The sequence below is a fragment of the Nanorana parkeri genome, unplaced genomic scaffold, assembly GCF_000935625.1.
Source record: "Nanorana parkeri isolate BGI_ZX_2015 unplaced genomic scaffold, ASM93562v1 scaffold652, whole genome shotgun sequence".
Lineage (NCBI taxonomy): Eukaryota > Metazoa > Chordata > Amphibia > Anura > Dicroglossidae > Nanorana > Nanorana parkeri.
Window position 1 is genome coordinate 403435 of NW_017306920.1, and position 17274 is coordinate 420708.

General features: G+C 43.5%; 1 protein-coding gene across 1 annotated transcript in view; it reads left to right on the forward strand.

The window, feature by feature from the left end:
- The first annotated feature begins 2980 nt into the window (after positions 1 to 2980).
- Positions 2981 to 17274, forward strand: part of WNT11 (Wnt family member 11) — a 43331-nt gene continuing 29037 nt past the window's right edge. The window contains exons 1-2 of the mRNA XM_018563314.1: positions 2981 to 3185; positions 14432 to 14667. Of these exons, the coding sequence (XP_018418816.1) occupies positions 3103 to 3185; positions 14432 to 14667 (319 nt within the window). The 5' untranslated portion in view covers positions 2981 to 3102. The remainder of the gene's footprint in view (positions 3186 to 14431; positions 14668 to 17274) is intronic.

Below are 17274 nucleotides of genomic sequence, written 5' to 3' on the forward strand. Positions count from 1 at the left end.
CTATCTATCTATCTATCTATCTATCTATCTATCTATCTATCTATCTATCTATCTATCTATCTATCTATCGTGTGACAATGTTGTAGATCTCTGGGCTCTCTGTATGCATTGTAAACACCCGTGTAGATGGATGGCGGCCATATTTGATCACATCACATACACTATAATAGAACATAGAATACAATATGTTGGTTTTGGATGTGTGGACGGCGCGGTCCGGATTCCCCTCTCGGCGCACTTTGAAGGAATGAATTCTCGCGCCCCCTGTGTTTGTTTATTGAAGTTAGAAAGTTAATGAAGTGAGAAGTATAATAAAGGGGGTCACATATATTACATCCCCCCTCATTGTAAAAGACGCACACCAACATCTGTGATGGGTAGAGGAGAAGGAGGAGGGGTTTGGCGTTCACGCTAATCACCGCGGCGGGGGTCAGCGCCGTGTCCTCACTTTCTCTCCGGTGACAATTATTTTCAATGTCTCAGGATCAGCGCCGGGTCTTAAATTTGATTTTCACTTCCCCGGCATGTAAACCTATATAGAGAAAAAATAAACAGACATCCGAGTCCGGCCACATGTGGGGGGTTAACGAGAAAGAAATCCGCGCCGTACATCATAGCATGTGCAGAGAGAAGAGCTGTGGGAGGGACCAAGCAAGCCCCACCCTCCACAGGCTACCTGTAAAAAACTAGAGGAGGGGGTGGAGACAAGACCAGTCACCCTGCCCACAGAGAGAGAGCAGCAGTGACCGATCTTTATTACTGGAGGGGGCGGAGACAAGACCAGTCATCCTGCACAAGGAGAGAGATCAGCAGTGAGTGGTCTTTATTACAGGAGGGGGTGGAGACAAGATCAGTGTAATAATAATACTGATGATGATGATAATAATAATTATTATTATTATTCTTATTGGTGGTGGCAGTAGTAGTGATGGTGGTAATAGTAGTGGGGGGTATTAGTAGTAGATGGTGGTGGTGGTAGTAGAAGTAGTAGTAGTGGTGGTAGTAATAGTAGTGGTGGTGGTATTAGTAGTAGATGGTGGTGGTAGTAGTAGTACCGGTGGTATTATTAGTAGTAGTGGTGGTAGTAATAGTAGTGGTAATGGTGCTGATAGTAGTAGTAGTGGTGATAGTAGTAGTAGTAGTGGTAGTAGTGGTGGTGATAGTAGTAGTAGTGGTGGTGGTAATAATAGTAGTGGTGGTGATAGTAGTAGTAGTGGTGGTAGTAATAGTAGTGGTAATGGCGCTGATAGTAGTAGTAGTGGTGGTAATAACAGTAGTGGTGGTGATAGTAGTGGTAGTAGTGGTGATGGTAGTAGTAGTAGTGTTGGTGGTAATAATAGTAGTGGTGGTGATAGTAGTAGTAGTGGTAGTAGTAGTGATGGTAGTAGTAGTAGTGGTGGTAATAATAGTAGTGGTAATGGTGGTGGTAGTAGTAGTGGTGGTACCAATAGTAGTGGTGGTGGTGATAATAATAGTAGTGGTGGTGATAGTAGTAGTAGTGGTAATGGTGGTAGTAGTAGTAGTGGTGGTAATAATAGTAGTGGTGGTGGTAGTAGTGGTGGTAATAATAGTAGTAGTGGTGGTAATAATAGTAGTGGTGGTGGTGGTGATAATAATAGTAGTAGTGGTGGTGGTAGTAGTAGTGGTAGTAATAATAGTAGTGGTGTTGGTGGTAGTAGTAGTGGTGGCAATAATAGTAGTGGTGATAATAATAGTGGTGGTGGTAGTAGTAGTGGTGGTAATAGTAGTGGTGGTGATGGTAGTAGTAGTAGTGGTGATAATAATAGTAGTAGTGGTGGTAATAATAGTAGTGGGGGTAGTAGTAGTGGTGATAATAGTAGTGGTGGTGGTGGTGGTGGTAGTAGTAGTAGTAGTAGTAGTAGTAGTAGTGGTGGTGGTGGCAAAAGTGGCGGTAATAATAGTAGTAGTGGTGATAACAATAGTGGTAGTAGTAGTGGTGGGGGTAATTATAGTATTGGTGGTGGTGGTGGCAGTAGTAGTTGTGAGAGTATTATTATTTGTAAAGGTGAAGGGAATGTGTAGTTTTAAAGTTTATCTAAAGCCAAAGTTATTATTTGTCACCCTCCCCCACCAGTTTTTATTTAGGCCTGTCGGGGCAATTTCTCTTCATTAGCTCTCCGTTAGAAATAACAGGAGGTGGGAGGAGATCCTCTCATAGTCCTGATAACATTGTTGGATATAATACTGCAGAGTGGGGGTTAGTACACAGATAGCAAGCAATTGAGCTGCAAGTTTGAAAATGACTTGCTAAACTATTGCTAGACTTGCCAAGCTTCACAATTTTGTTGCACAATTACAGCAAGTCTGCATTGCAAGTCTCCAGATCAACGTGCTTTGCAAATGTGCTATACACTTGCAGAGCTCTTGCTAAGACCTGCAGGACTCTTGCTGTAGACTTGCCAAGCAAATTTGTTTCAAATTCAAAAAGTGTCGCCTAGAACTTGTGCTGCGAGTGTTCTGCAAGTCTACAACTTGCCAGGAATGTGTGCAGCAAGTCAACAAGAATCACAATTTAACCCTGACACAAGTTTGTGGCAAGTTATCCTTGCTATCTAGATAGCTCTCTGCATGTCTGGCGGGATCACCGGGGTGTTTATAGAACAGACATTATAAAAGAACATTCAGTGGTATATGTAACAGACCAAAAGGAAGCAAAGAAGAGAAGTTCATTGTTGGGGGTTACACAGGGTTCGGGTTTTGGGGTCTGTTTTATACATTTTTACAGAAGAATAACTCCGCTGTCATCCAGGATTCCCACATTTTTCCAATTGAATCCGGTTAGATAAAATTGTGAATCTTGGGTGAAAGTTTAATGAAACTTGTGTAACAAACATTTATAAATAGAGCCCCTTTATATGATCTTGTCCTATAAGGAGAGCAATGCAATAATAATATGAGAGTGATAGATTTTACCATGACCCCCCCATTGTTACATCTCCCTCTTCTGTGTGCAGGCTCCACTCCTGAGGAAGGACTCCTCCTATCAGTGACAGCGGATGGGACACGGTTGAAGATACTCGGCAGGAAGTACTCTGGGACCCCTCTGTTACCCCCATTGGATCAGTTTGGATTGGAGCGCTGATGAAGATGAAGATTCACCTCTTTGTTGGGACTGTATTGACCTTCATTCTACACATAAGGATATGCCAAAGCATCAAATGGCTGTAAGTAGGTGATTTCAAGTGTAACTGCACCCACTTGTATGAGTTTTGCCCCAATTTTGCCCGCCCCTTTAGAGCAGATCTCTAGTTGGAAAAATATAATAGCCCAATAAAAGCTAAAAAAAATAACAGCTTTTGCTGCAATACTCAACTACAACCCAGAGCTGTGGGGTGAAGACGCTTATCTGTCGCCGTGTCCGTACACTTGCCCTGCAGACAATGCGCAAGTGTCCGTACAGCAAGTGTACAGACACCGTGCAGGGTGATGACGCTTGTCTTCTGGCGCTGTTTACCACCAAAAAGATGGCCGCCGACAGTAAACATAATTGCCGGCTGCCGTCTTGTGCATGCTCAGTGTGTCCCCGCTACCACAACCAGTTATGGCACTTGAATGTATTTTCTAAGATGTAACTCCTGAGTTTAATGTAACTTTAAATAAAGTTGGCAGAAAGTGGCAATCCACCCAGTCAATATGGAGCGGTCCCCCCTGGATTTGTCATATTTGTCATATAGTATGACTGCAGATTACTATGCAGAGAGATTGTGGCACATCATTTGCATCATGAAACAATCTTGGTCCAGTATGGCCAACTGTCGATTCAAAATCTTTTTCTAAAAGCTTTTGATGACTTTGTGATGTAACAAAAAATGTTTCTGGTAGAACAGCACGCGCCCCACTGGGAGTTCATATAAAGCTGTTCTACATTTTTGTAGACTTGCAAAACTTTTTTTTAAGACCATCGAGAGCAAAAAAAAAAAAGTCCTTCATTGTCCTCCAAATGATGTTATTCGTGAGTCTCTCTTTCAGTCTCAATAGACACAAAAGAAGCTCCATTCAGTGCCAGGAATTCAGCTGTGGATAAGCGTTAAATGGAATGACATGGGCGATCAAGTTTGCACAAAGCCGCCCGGCCGCATATTGTGTGCGCGCCTTATAGGCGAATGTTATGGTTTTGAAAACACAGCCGCTACACAATTGGGCATCATTCATGCAGCTAATTATTGGAACATATCAGCGCCTAAAGAAAACTTTTTTTCTCTCACCCCCCCCCCCTTCCCTTCCTTACTTTTAATTTACATTTACTTGTTAAACAAATCGGCCATATTACGGCTGATTTGTCGTTATTTTAAGGCCGAGTCGCGCTAGTAAACGCGATTTTATTTGTGAAAGGTTACTAATGGTGTGATTAGCGTTTTATTCATGTTTAATACCTTGTTAAACACCAGCGATTAATTAAATTGACAGGCAAAAGGCGTGTAGGATTGTAAAACGAGGAAGCCTTTGGTGCAAGCCGTAACAGGCATAAGGCCCGTCGAGTGAGGTCCGGGAAGTTGGGGGTTAATTGGCTGGTGCAGAATAGATCCCCCTACCCCCAGATGGTGCGTGACATGTAAATTTTTTTGAGACAGATGAAAAGTCTGATTAAGTTGGTATTCCAAGTATGAAATGCGGCCAGGTGTAGTTTTTTTTTTCCTGAAGTCACACCTGTTGTGTATCCCTTGGAACGTCGCGCTCGGCTTCCATTTCACAACTGGAAATGTGCCCGAGTGGGATTTGCAAAAAGCACGTTCCTTCTATCCATCCTCGTTTGTGAAGGCCGGGGTTTTAGGAAATGTGATTTCGTTCTTCTGGGACTGATAGGAATTGGCATCATTCAGGCGATAGTTACATTTGATCTAGAAGACCTATATATAGACATGTGCCTTCACTTAAAGAGACCCTAATGCCAAACTCAGTGCCGAAGCTGGTGGGAGCATGTGTCCCATGTGATGCTTTAGGACGGGCGTCACTGGGAAAAGCCTTTGCACCGGGTGACAGAATGTCATGCTTCCCCACTGCCCAGACCAACAAAAACCTTCCCATAAGATCATATGTGCATTTAAAGTGTTTTATATCTCGTATATATTTGGGAAAACCTGCTTTATATAGACAGCCAAAAGCCCCAAGGCCGCTGTTGGGTGCCGCCATCTTGGATGTGATGTCAGCAGCCCCAGCAGGCTCAGAGCTGTCACTCAAGTGACACTCTATGGCAGTGGTAGTCAACTTAGTGATTATAAGGGTCCTTAAAGTGACAATAAGACCTAATTATAGTGTGGTAGACCCAAGCACTTATCTTGTTTGCAGGTCCATTTTTCCTTTATCCTCCTGTGTAAATTCCTTCAGATAGCTCTATCCCCTTACAGGGACCCATGAAGCCACGTTTGCTTGTGGCCGCACTTGGCTAAATGCACTTGGCTACATGGACAAGTCTACTTATGTCTACTGAAGTTGATACCCAAGACGGTAGGCCACTCCTCTGCTCCCCTTTCCAATTGCTGATTGACAATTTACTATTGCTGTATATAGTGACATGTCAGAAATGTATTCATGCCTGCTCCCAGTTCACTTTGAAGCAGAGCTAATGTCAAAATATGACTTTAGGTCTTCTGCTCTCACTTATAGTTCCCATGAAATGAATAACAGTTACAGCCTTGTTGCCTATGCTTATGTTCTCTGTAGCCGCTTTCATCCTGATGCAACCAGCTGCTGCTTCTCTGATGCTTCTGCATCTTAGCCTCTACCTAAGTGTCCAGTCAGTGCCCCGGAAACTCATGCAGAACCAACCCTGAGCCACTGAAAATAAGCAGCAGTAGCTTGTTGGACTCAGAGGGATGCTGTTCTAGGGAGCAGGATAGCATCGAGGGCGGTAACTGCTTATTCTATGCAGACAGCAGACCTAAAAGTTATTCTACAACTAGAGTTCAGGTGATAGTTTTGATCTTTGGGTCATGGCAATGGGCTTGCAGTTCTGGAGCTCTGCTTTAGGCAAAATCTGACTGGTTTCAGTGCCTTGCTGAAGGTAGCAGTCTGATTTTATTTGTTGCATTGAGTTACCCTTTAATCCAGCGTTGGAAAAATCCCAAGAGCCAGGTAGGCAATGGTACTTAAGAATTATAGCTGGCCCCCAACTTTTGAGAAAACCTGCAATACCCTCACCACCCGGACTAGATGTGCTGCTCTCCCGGCTGTTAGGGGTAGCAGCGACATCTAGGGCTGCCAATTCTGAGTCTGAGACCCGCACATCTTCACCCAACTTAGCAAATTTGTTTGGGTGCACAAACACAGGATTGGCCTTCCTCTTCTGTGAGCCCCTGCCACTCCCTCTAGCTACAGTAACCCAGCTTCCTACCTGATCATCCTCACTTACCCCTCCACCCTCCACATCAACCCCATTAACTGCCTGCTCAGTGATCAGCAGACTCCTCTCAAGGTTGTCAAGTCTCCTCGGTGTTGCATTCCACTCTTCCAGATCTCTAATCTGAGCTTCCAGAAGTGCAATCTGCTCACATCTGTCACAGCGGTATTCACCTTGGAGCTGTGGCTCCATTTGTGCATACATGTGGCACAGTGTGCACTGAACAAACCCTTCAACCATGCTAACAACTATGATCCCAGTTGCAATATTTATAAAATTGATATGAAAATAAAGATGTTACTTACAGGTTAAACGCCAATTTTTTAACGCCACTTAGCTACCAGGCACTTTGTTCCCAAGCCCTGTGTGAGCAAGCTCAAAATGAGTGGTGCACTAGTTTATAATACACCTGCTCAATGAGAGACAGCTGAGATCAATTAACCCCTCCCCCTAACCAGAGCACTGCAAACCTGAGGGAAAAAAAGGGAACCGTTTAAAAACTGACAGAAAAGGAAAAAGTGTTTTTAAATACTAAAAAAGGGTCTAAAAGGGAAGGAAGGAAGCAGAGACAACTAGTATTCCAAAAATCAAGCACTCAGCACTCAATATATCCCAAACAGCTCAAATCCAATTTTTTAACGCCACTTAGCTCACAGGCACTTTGTTCCCAAGCCCTGTGTGAAAATCTTGGTGGGCCCTGGATTGGACAGACTGGTTCCTGAATTCTGAATGAATCTGTCCACCCCTCTTTTAATTCCATGGCCCATTCAGCCTTTGTTACATCTGATTATTGAACATATTGTTTGTGTTTTTTGTGTTTATATGAATGATAAAATAGTATTGTGTGTGCTCTTGCTGTATTATTATATCCTGATTAATGGTAATAAGGGCAAGGGGTGAGCATTAGTGAATAGTACAAAGAAGGAAAGGCTTTATGTAGGACAGGTCTTCAATACAATATTCACATCTTAGAATGAACCTATCCAGTATTATTCCTCACCCTCCTACCATGCTATGTACATAGATGATAAGCAGGGCAGTGGACCAGACTCTGGACTAAGTTGCGGTATTTGGTCACAAGTTCCATGAGCCACTGCAGGACTGAGCGTTACAGGCATGAATCCCACAGTCAGAGGCATGTTGGAATTTGCAGTTAAAGCACAGCTTGAGGGCTGAAATTGCCCACCCCTGGACCAGGCTGTGGCCAGGCCAGTGGTGGGCAACTCCGGCCTTCCAGCTGTGGTGGAAATACAAGCTCCATGAAGCATTGCAAGACTGACTGTTACAGCCATGACTTCCAGAGGCAGAGGCATTTTGGAATTTGCAGCTAAAGCACAGCTGGGGGGCTGGAGTTGCCCACCCCTGGACCAGGCTATGGACAATCAAAAATATACATTACTGCTTTAGTGCAGTACAGTATATGTACTAAAGCAGTAACTTAGCTTTAAAACAAGCTCTCATTGACCACTATAGCTGCATGTGAACATTGTGGAGGTGGGTTAGGATTGTCATGTGTGACATCAATGGCTGTGCACAGCTGTATGTGGGTACATGCCGTTACTCGTGTAAATCTGCATTTCGCATACGGGTGTATTCCCCTGACTTAATGCTAAATGCAGGTTTATGCAAGTACTGGTATATACCCGTGTACAGCTACCCACAGCGATTCATGCCTGGCACCACCTGGGCTTCCTGGGTACAAAAAAAGCCAGACCTTTGACGTTGTATACCCCAATGCACCTATGTGCATGAACCCTGATGCTGAATTGTAAAAAGGTAGTGCAATTGTTTATCAGGTATAAGTAAAACCCTCATACTAAACCCTATAATGCTGTCCCTATATGTTATTATATGACCGTTTGATAAAATAGTTTTCAAAATAATTTTTACTTAGATCAGTTGGCAGACCACTGCATAAGTAAAAAAAAAAATGAATGGTTGATCTTTACCCATTGGTAAATCCGAACAAATTTGACCAAATCTGATCAGTTCTTTGTGGTATCAAAAAAGAGCAAAAATATTTTAATGATTCAATCAAAGCACTGATTATCATTACATGCATAGTCAGCATGAGGCTTCGTTTACATCCTGCGCATATAGCATACAGGTGTATTCCCTAACCTATCTATCTTGGTTTGGGGGAGGTTGCACAGCAGTGAACCATTAAAGACTGAAAGCAGACATTGTTGCTCTGAACCATATCATATGCTCAAAAGTATCTTCATATTATTCTATTGTTTCTAGTGAAGGGATCTGTTAATGTTACAGCATACGAAGACATTTTAGACTTTAATGAGCTTCCAACCTTGTGGTAACAGTTTGTTGAAGGCCCTTTTCTGTTCCACCATGACTGCCCCTTGTGTACAATGCCAGCTCCATAAAGACATGGTTTGATGAGTTTGGCGTGGAGGAGCTCAAGTGGCCTTCACAGAGCCTACTGAACTTCTGATTTGGAAAGCCAATTGAAAGACAGGTCTTCTCATCCAGCATCCATACCTGACCTTACAAATATTATTTTGATTGAATGGTCAAATATTCCCACAGACATGCTCCAAGATCTTGTGGAAAGTTTTTCCAGAAGAGTGGTGGCTGTTATAGCTGCAAAGGGAGTGTTTATACAACTCCGTATTAATGTCCATGGTCTCGGAATGGCATGTCCAGCAATCTCATATAGGTGTGATGGTCAGGTGTCCCCTAACATTTGGCCATATAGTATAACTTGAACAAGTCTTATCCGGTGTCCGGTGGTATCCGGTGTCTTTTATCAAAGGATTGATTCTGCAGACTGTGGGTGGTTTACATCCACTACTCAAGCTGGAATATTTTACTTGGCAGCAATGGAGAGTGCTGCTCCGCCGAGTCATATGACAGGAGGCTGCAAACTGAATTGGAAGCGACTCTAGCACTGGTGTTGTGTTTGCTGAATAGCAATAGAAGGTTATTGACTGAATTAACTTATTGCCTAAGGTTTTGATAAACTAGGGAGCGATCTTTATTGCTGTCTGTGTCCCTCTGGGGAGATCCATCCTTTCCTGGTGACCATTTTCAAGACCTTGGACCTGGGTGACCATGTAAGACAGAAAGTGATGGGAAATCCAACATTTTTGAGTTGTCCCCAAAGCAGGCAATGAAGGTGAATCTTACAATGGGGACACCAGATCTGGTGGCAACTGCCTAAAAAGGGAAGTCCCTTGACTTTTTAAAGATTTCCCCTCACTTCCTGCTCTGCCTCCGGAAAGAAAGTGAATTGAAACCCTTCCTTACTTTATTCAAAACTAGTAAAACAATGTTTGTCTATACACATTCTTTGAAGTGCAAATGAGGCCAAACATTTTTGGAAGTTTCTCTATGTTTTGGATGGAGTGGAGAGGGACTGGATCACCTGTCAGGTGTTTATTACTGTCTCTCTATTTGTCCTGGTGAACGGTGTAAAAGCAAAAGTGAAAGGAAAACCCAAATTGTGGGTCACTACCAGAGCAGGAATAGTTGGGAAATCAATGCTGGCCAGCAGGGATTTCCCTCCCTTGGGTAGGAATTTTCTCTTACTTCCTGTTGTGGCTGTAGGACAGGAAGTGAAGGCAAATATCCCCAATGGGACACAGACCGAAAAAAAGCTACCTACTAGACATGTAAGCTGCGGAAAAATTTGGTTCGGTCCAGTTCGGATATTTTGTTATTTCGGAATTGGATCCGAAATTCAATTCAGTTCAGGTTTCAAATTCAGACGAAATCTGAATTTTCGTTAGTTTCGGATAAGTTTACGAATATTCGTTGCAAATACCACAGGAAACCAGATACAGATATTAATACTAAAGCTAAATCTCCCAGACCCAAATTGCATTCGGGAGCTTCGGAATGCCATTCGGGTCTGGGAGCCTCAACGTTAGTATTATATGTATATACTGAATATAAATTTTCTTTATGGCAACATGGGAGCTATATACTATATGGCTCCCATGTTGCCGTAACGAAAATTCATGTTCAGACCCATTTGGACTTATTACACCGAAAAACACATCTGATTGGCCAGAAAAGTCACATGTCCGATTCAGTTTAGTTTTTGAAGGAAATTCGGACGGGATCCGAAATTCGGAAACGGAAATTCGGATTCGGACACATTCAAATGCATTGGGATTCGGAAATTCAGATGTACCTGAATGTTTGAATTTCTGAAAATTTTGATTCGGAACGAAATGAATCGCACAAGTCTACTACCTACCTTGCTCTATCCAAAACTAAAAAAGTGTTGGCTCCAGTTCTCCTTGGCTTTTCTAAAGACTAAAATTATTTTACTGGCCGTGAATTCCATTATAGAATCTCCTGAATTTTATCTTCCTGAAAATCGCTCTGTCGGCCTATGTACGGCAGGGCAGGGACAGGACATTGAGTTATGTCACTCCGATAATGTTCCCATTAGCCGTCCATTCATCTCCCCTACGGATGATGAATCGTAGCCAGTGTTCCGCTCTTCCTCCTAGGAATGAAGGACATTTTTTACCAGATCCGCTTTCAAAACATTGCGGCCTCTTGAAACCGAATGCCCAGAATGGGGTCACGGGTAGGGGCGTCCTTTCAATCCCCAGTAATGATCTGTTGAAGGGCTGTGATCCAGGCGAGAGCTCTGTCTTTGTTCTGCTGTCACCCGATAGCCCGCACCTTGACGTGTGAATGAAAAGGTGAGACTGGACAGGGAGAAGTGGCTGTTTTCCTCCTGGTGACACAACACTTGGCGTCTAAATATATCGCCCGCATTCATCTGGAGAGACGCTCTTTGGGCCGGGATACTGTTCTCTTTTTATTGTCACCGACCCTTAAGCGGTTTAGAGGCCTTAAAGGAGAACTCTTCTAAGCATTGTTGCCAACTGTCTATAGAGACTAAACTGATACATATTACTCAGCAGTATACTAGGAACATTTTACTGGGCATTTCATACCTTAAATGCAGAACTGTCAGTAATTTTACTGACATTTGGATGAAAATAATTATTTACATATCGCAATATACAGCTGGGGGTCCCCGGTTCGAATCCCGGTCAGGACCTGCTTGAGCTTGTGTGGGTTTCCTCCGGGTACTCTGGTTTCCTCCCACACTCCAAAGACATGCTGGAAGGTTAATTGACCCCTGTCTATATTGGCCTTGTGTGCATGTACAAATGGGGGCTAGGGTTGCACAGATACCAAGTACAGTACTCGGTATAAGTACGAGTACATGTACCGATACTTTTGAGCTCCAAGACTACACTAGAGAAAAATAAAAAAATTAGGAAGCAGCTGTCATTTGTAAGGAGCACACGGAGCTTCTGGGATGTGTACATCTCTGCTTTAATGTATGATTTTGTTTTTATAAATATAAATAAAGGGATGCACAGATACCAGTTTTGCGAGTACGAGTACTGGTACTTGCCGAGTACTTACAAGTACGAGTACTGATACATTTTTGTTTATTGTCATGTGACAGTTTTTCTAAAACAATACAGACTAATGATTTCAGGACAGTGGTGGAGTGCCAGAGCCAGGTCCCAGCTGCAACCACTGCAACCCTGGTAGTTCTCATGAAAATGCCAAGTATCTGCGCTAGTACTCGAAAAGTATCTGTGCATCCCTAATGGGGACCTTAAATTGTAAGTTCCTTGAGAGCAGGGACTGATGTCAATGTGCACTATGTAAAGCACTGCGTACATTGTTGGCACTGTATACACTGAGTGGCTAGATTATTATGAGATGACTCCACGAGATGACTCCACGAGATGACTTCGTTGGGCCGCCTCGTGACTCCACGAGATGTTGAGAGGTGATGCGAGGAATCTGACACGGCACTGTTGCCCTTCTGTTGTCTTGTACCAGTCTTGCCACTCTCCGTTCTGCCCTAACATTGACTAGTCGCTGACGGCCACAATTCGCACGTTCAGACCCAGATTTTCGGCTGACAGTCCGGTCTTTAAACACTTTAACAACAGCTGCTCTTGAACATTTAACGAATTCTGCTGTTTTGCTGATACTCGCTCCATGGCTCCGAGCGCCAACAATCATCCCACGTTCAAAGGCTGTTAAATCTCGTTGTTTACCCGTATCTTCAGAAACAAATCCCTTCTACGGTCGTGGTAAACAACCTGCTTCCCTATTTATAATGGTCTGGCCCTCTAGCAACTTCAGCGCCAAATTATAGCTAATTATAGCTAATTTGCCTACAAATGTCAGGTGGTCATAATAATCTGGCCACTCAGTGTAAATACCTGTAATGAATAAATAAAAACATTTCTGAGGCGGCATCTTAGTCCAAGAATTAGATTCTGACCCTGTATGATGCCTGAACAAAAAAGGCTCCATCCTTTAATCATCTTAAATCTGCAGATTTCATTAAAATAATACGTTATGTACCTGCCATTAAGGTGCCTCATTAGGCACCTCCTGTCATGAAATGTCTTTCAGTTGTGCTCCTGCATTGTTAACATGTTACATGCACCCCTAAAGGAGATTTTGAGCTGCTGCACTGACACACATTGCACAGGCATGTTCTACCTTTTCACTGTCAGGAAGCCGATCCTGAGCAATGATGTGCAGGTGGAGCACATCATTGACAGGAGGTGCCTGATGAGGCACCTTAATGGCAGGAGTGAGTGCATGTAATAGTGAGTGCATGTAATAGGTGGCTGAACGAGGCTGGGGGAGATCAGCAGCACTGAGATGGGGGAAAAGGATTAAAAAAAAAGAGAAAACAGTGTTTAATGGGGAAAAACATTGTTCATGATACATGGTGCTTTAGGAACCTAAATGTCTTCCAGTTAGGATTCACATCTACTGTAACCTTCCCCAATGCCATCAAATTGAAAGACATCTCTTAGCATGGCCGAACAGGCATTTTTATACAGTATGTATGGAAGAAGGAGATCAACGCCTTTTGTGATGGCTTATCCCAACCTGAATGATTCTTCCCTGTGAAGGGATTTCCTAGGAGGTCATAGTATATGGATATACAGTATAATGGCTTCCTATTTGACTGTGAAGGGGCCAGGCCATCCATAAATCAAGTTTTATTTCTGTACGCACCTTTAGAATAGAGGCAGGGAGATCTTTGTATTAGGACATCCGCCATTAATCTTTTCCAATGTTGATACACAACTGACCTCCACTTCTACAAAGAACAGTGAAGACTCAAGTCCATTGGTGGGTAGATGTTTTGTCTGTAGGCACCATTAGAACATATCTGTTTCTTCTCAGCGATGAGAGGCAGGGAGATATCTGTACTGGAATGTTTTTACACTATATTAGGATAGCCGCCATGAATCTTGTCCAGTGGTGATACACAACTGTCCTCCACTCCTGCATAGAACATTGAAGACTCAAGTCCTCTGGCGGGTAGATGTTTTTTTCTATAGGCACCTTTAGAATAGATGTCTTTCTTATCAAGGATGAGAGGCAGGGAGCTATCTGTATTGGAACATTTTGTTATCACTGCGGTGGGACATCTGCCATGAATCTTGTCCAGAGGTAATACACAACTGTCCTCTGCTCCTACATAGAACAGTAAAGACTTAAGTCCATAGGAGGGTAGATGTTCCAAGTTGGAGGAGCTCCCCATGCAGCTTCTGACACACAGAGGAACTCAGTGTAACCCCTTAGGAGGTCAGGGATGGCCGGATGAATGCAAACCCTAAAATGGGAACATCATTTTTAAATATTGTTCATGAGATCTATAGCTGTAAGTTACATTTGTGCAGAGTCACAAGCTTTTAGATTAATCGAATGCTCAGCTTTTACAGTTGTTAGTTTTGTGTGAAGCACAGGCACTACAACCCTCGTTACAGCTGCACAGTGACATTCTAGGAATGCAACACCCCGATCTGTATTTTAAATCCCACTACAACACTATATGCATGTTGTATGTTCTCCCTGTGTTGGTGTAGCCTTACCTCCTTCAAGAAAACCGTTCTAGTTCCATATTTACACTTTGACCAGATAAACCAAGGGCTTCTCTTAATGGGACAACTATGCTGAACAGAGGATGCCAAGAGATGAGATCACATGTGCCGCAGTACAAGGTCTGATGTTCTGTTTTCTTCTCTCCTGATACAGAGCGTTATCAAAGACTTCAGCGTCCCTTGCCCTAAACCAGACCCAGCACTGCAAGCAGCTGGATGGCCTGGTCTCCTCGCAGATGCAGCTATGCCGGAGTAACCTAGAGCTGATGCAGACCATCGTCTTGGCAGCTAAAGAGGTGAAGAAAACATGCATTAAAGCTTTCTCCGATATGAGGTGGAACTGCTCGTCCATCGAGCTGGCACCAAACTTCAACCAGGATTTGGAGAGAGGTAGGGAACAGGGAATTAACGGATAATATTGAATGTTTTTTGCCCTTTAACTAAGTACTGTGATGTAATTAAGACCTTTCTAAAATCTTTGTGTAATAACATTACAGAGTCACCGGTGGTACAGTGTATTCTGCCAAATGCATCTTTTGGTGTTTGGCGACTCGTGTCTTGTGTTTCTGCTCTCATACATTCAACTGTGAAGTAACAATCATGATTCTGGAAGTTAAAACGGCATAGTGTAAGGAGTTTATGATATATGAGATGTGTGTCTTGTGATATCAAGGGTTTAAACTGACCATAGGGAGGGTCTTTGGCTGTTCCCCACAGTCAGTAACCATCCTATGGAATATTGAATTGCGATTTTCTAAAAACAGCGAAGTGCCATTTAGAATTGCAACTTTCTGCTAGAGTTTGGAGGAATGCGGTGTACAGCGACTCGCTGCGAGGACGGTGAAGCATGGAAACTGCTTATTTTCACAAATACTTCTCCAGGAAAGGTTTTTTTTTGTCTCCTTGTCCTAATCAATTGCAGGGAATAAAAGGACGTCCTGACCAGACAATAATGGGCGTCATGTCAGAATCAGCAAAGGATTCTGGGTAGGTTTCTTTTGTTTTGACAACAAGCAAATAGCTCAATCAGTGGTGTGAGATACAGCGCGTTAGTGAGCGAGACAGGCAGGAGTGAGCGACGGAGACCAAAATGATGGGGGGTGACGAGAGAGGAGCGGAGAGGTGGAGACGGAGATATGGATCCCGGGCAGAACGCGACCATTGGTGGCTGATTTCATGACTATTGCGACATTTCTGTTAATTGCATATATAAGGGTTTGTTGGCATTGAGGTTGCTTCTCCTTTTCTTCTCCCATCACTGTTTTTTTATCAGGAAACATGTAAGTAGCAGAGCAGTACCGCATAGACCAGCGGTCGCCAACCTTTCGGACCTCATGGACCACTAAATTCATCATTTTAAATCCCACGGACCACTAATATGAGATGACGGCCTAGCCTGCACAGCATCAGAGCGGCCCGGGGACCACCAAAATGTTCTTGCAAACCACTGGTTGGCGACCGCTGGCATAGACCCCAAGAAGAAGTTTCTTGTATACACAACGGTTACTGAGAAGGATCTGAAAAACATCAGTCGTCTCTAAGAGCTCATGCACACAGGCGTCCTGAATTTACAACGTGCTAGCAACAAGATCCTGTGTTTTTAGTTGTGCAACTGCTGTACGCATGTAATGTTTGTGAGCAGCATTAATGCAGCCTATTGGTTCCTTTGATGCAGCAATAGCCGCCTGCATCCTAGTAACAGAAAGACACAAGGTAGCAATAGCCACTTGCAGCCTAGCAACAGAAGGATGCTAGGGGGCAATAGACGCCCGCATCCTAGCAACAGAATGGTGGTAGGCGGCATTAGACACCTGCATTCTATAAACAGAAGGGTGCTAGGCAGTAAGCCTGCAAACTGTATACAGAGTCCTCTAGGGCATTAATACCCAGACTTCCAGGGCTAATGGCCACTCAGTCAACCTTGTGCTCTAACAGCTCATCAATGTTTAAAATAGTAAACACATGACATTTACTTTGCTAAAGTGTCATACACAATTGCGTTTTGGTACATAAACTACTGTTTTTCACTTTTTTTTTTCTCACCTCAGTTCTGCCGTACTCCTGCAGCGTATTTGAGCCACTTCTTGCCTAAAAGCAAAAATTAGCTGCTGAAAATATTGCATCTCCCTGCCCAGCTCTGGGATGCTCTGGCTGGCATCCCGTCCAGCTCCTGACAACCAGTGACATCATTGGGTGGGACGCCGGTCAGAGTTGGAGCCAGAGGTGGGCGGGAAGATGATCCAGAGCCCCCCACCAAATCTCCTGTAGCTTGCACCCCCCAAGGGCCAAAAGACTAGGATGCCCCGGCTGTCAAAAATGTACAATATGCACCTTTTTCAGGCTTCTACTGAAGTCTATGTGGCTAAAAATGTGATATTCTGCTTTAAAAATGTTCTAATATTGATTTTGGCATTCCTGTATAGTGCAGAAGGTCGCCGTTACCGCAAAGAACCCCTACCTGTATCGATTGTAAAACCTGCGTCCCTCCATGCAGCAACGTCCATCATCTTATGTACAGATCCGGGAATACTGGGTGTCATCTCTATGATGGCCTTGGATATTTTGTATCTATAGTACATGCATAGTACTATATTAATATATGTATAGGGCTAGATCATAGTTCGGTTACCGCTAAGGTGCCCTTTTAACCCCCAAAATCAAACCCAATTTTTCTAGCCTATGATGTGGGTGACTTGGAGCTGCTCCCAGTACACACAGACCAAAGCAGACCTCTGGGTGAAGTCTCCCCCCTTCATAGGATTCATTTCAGTCATCGCCAACGTACAAAGCCGAGCTCTCTTTTTTAATGGCGTTTTGACAGCAAGAGGGAGATGGAGGCCGTGGCTGCTCCTTTGTGAGCCGGACATTAATGGACAAAATATATACACTATCTATCTATCTATCTATCTATCTATCTATCTATCTATCTATCTATCTATCTATCTATCTATCTATCGCTCGTCTCTCTCTCTCTCTCTCTCTCGTCTCTCTCTCTCT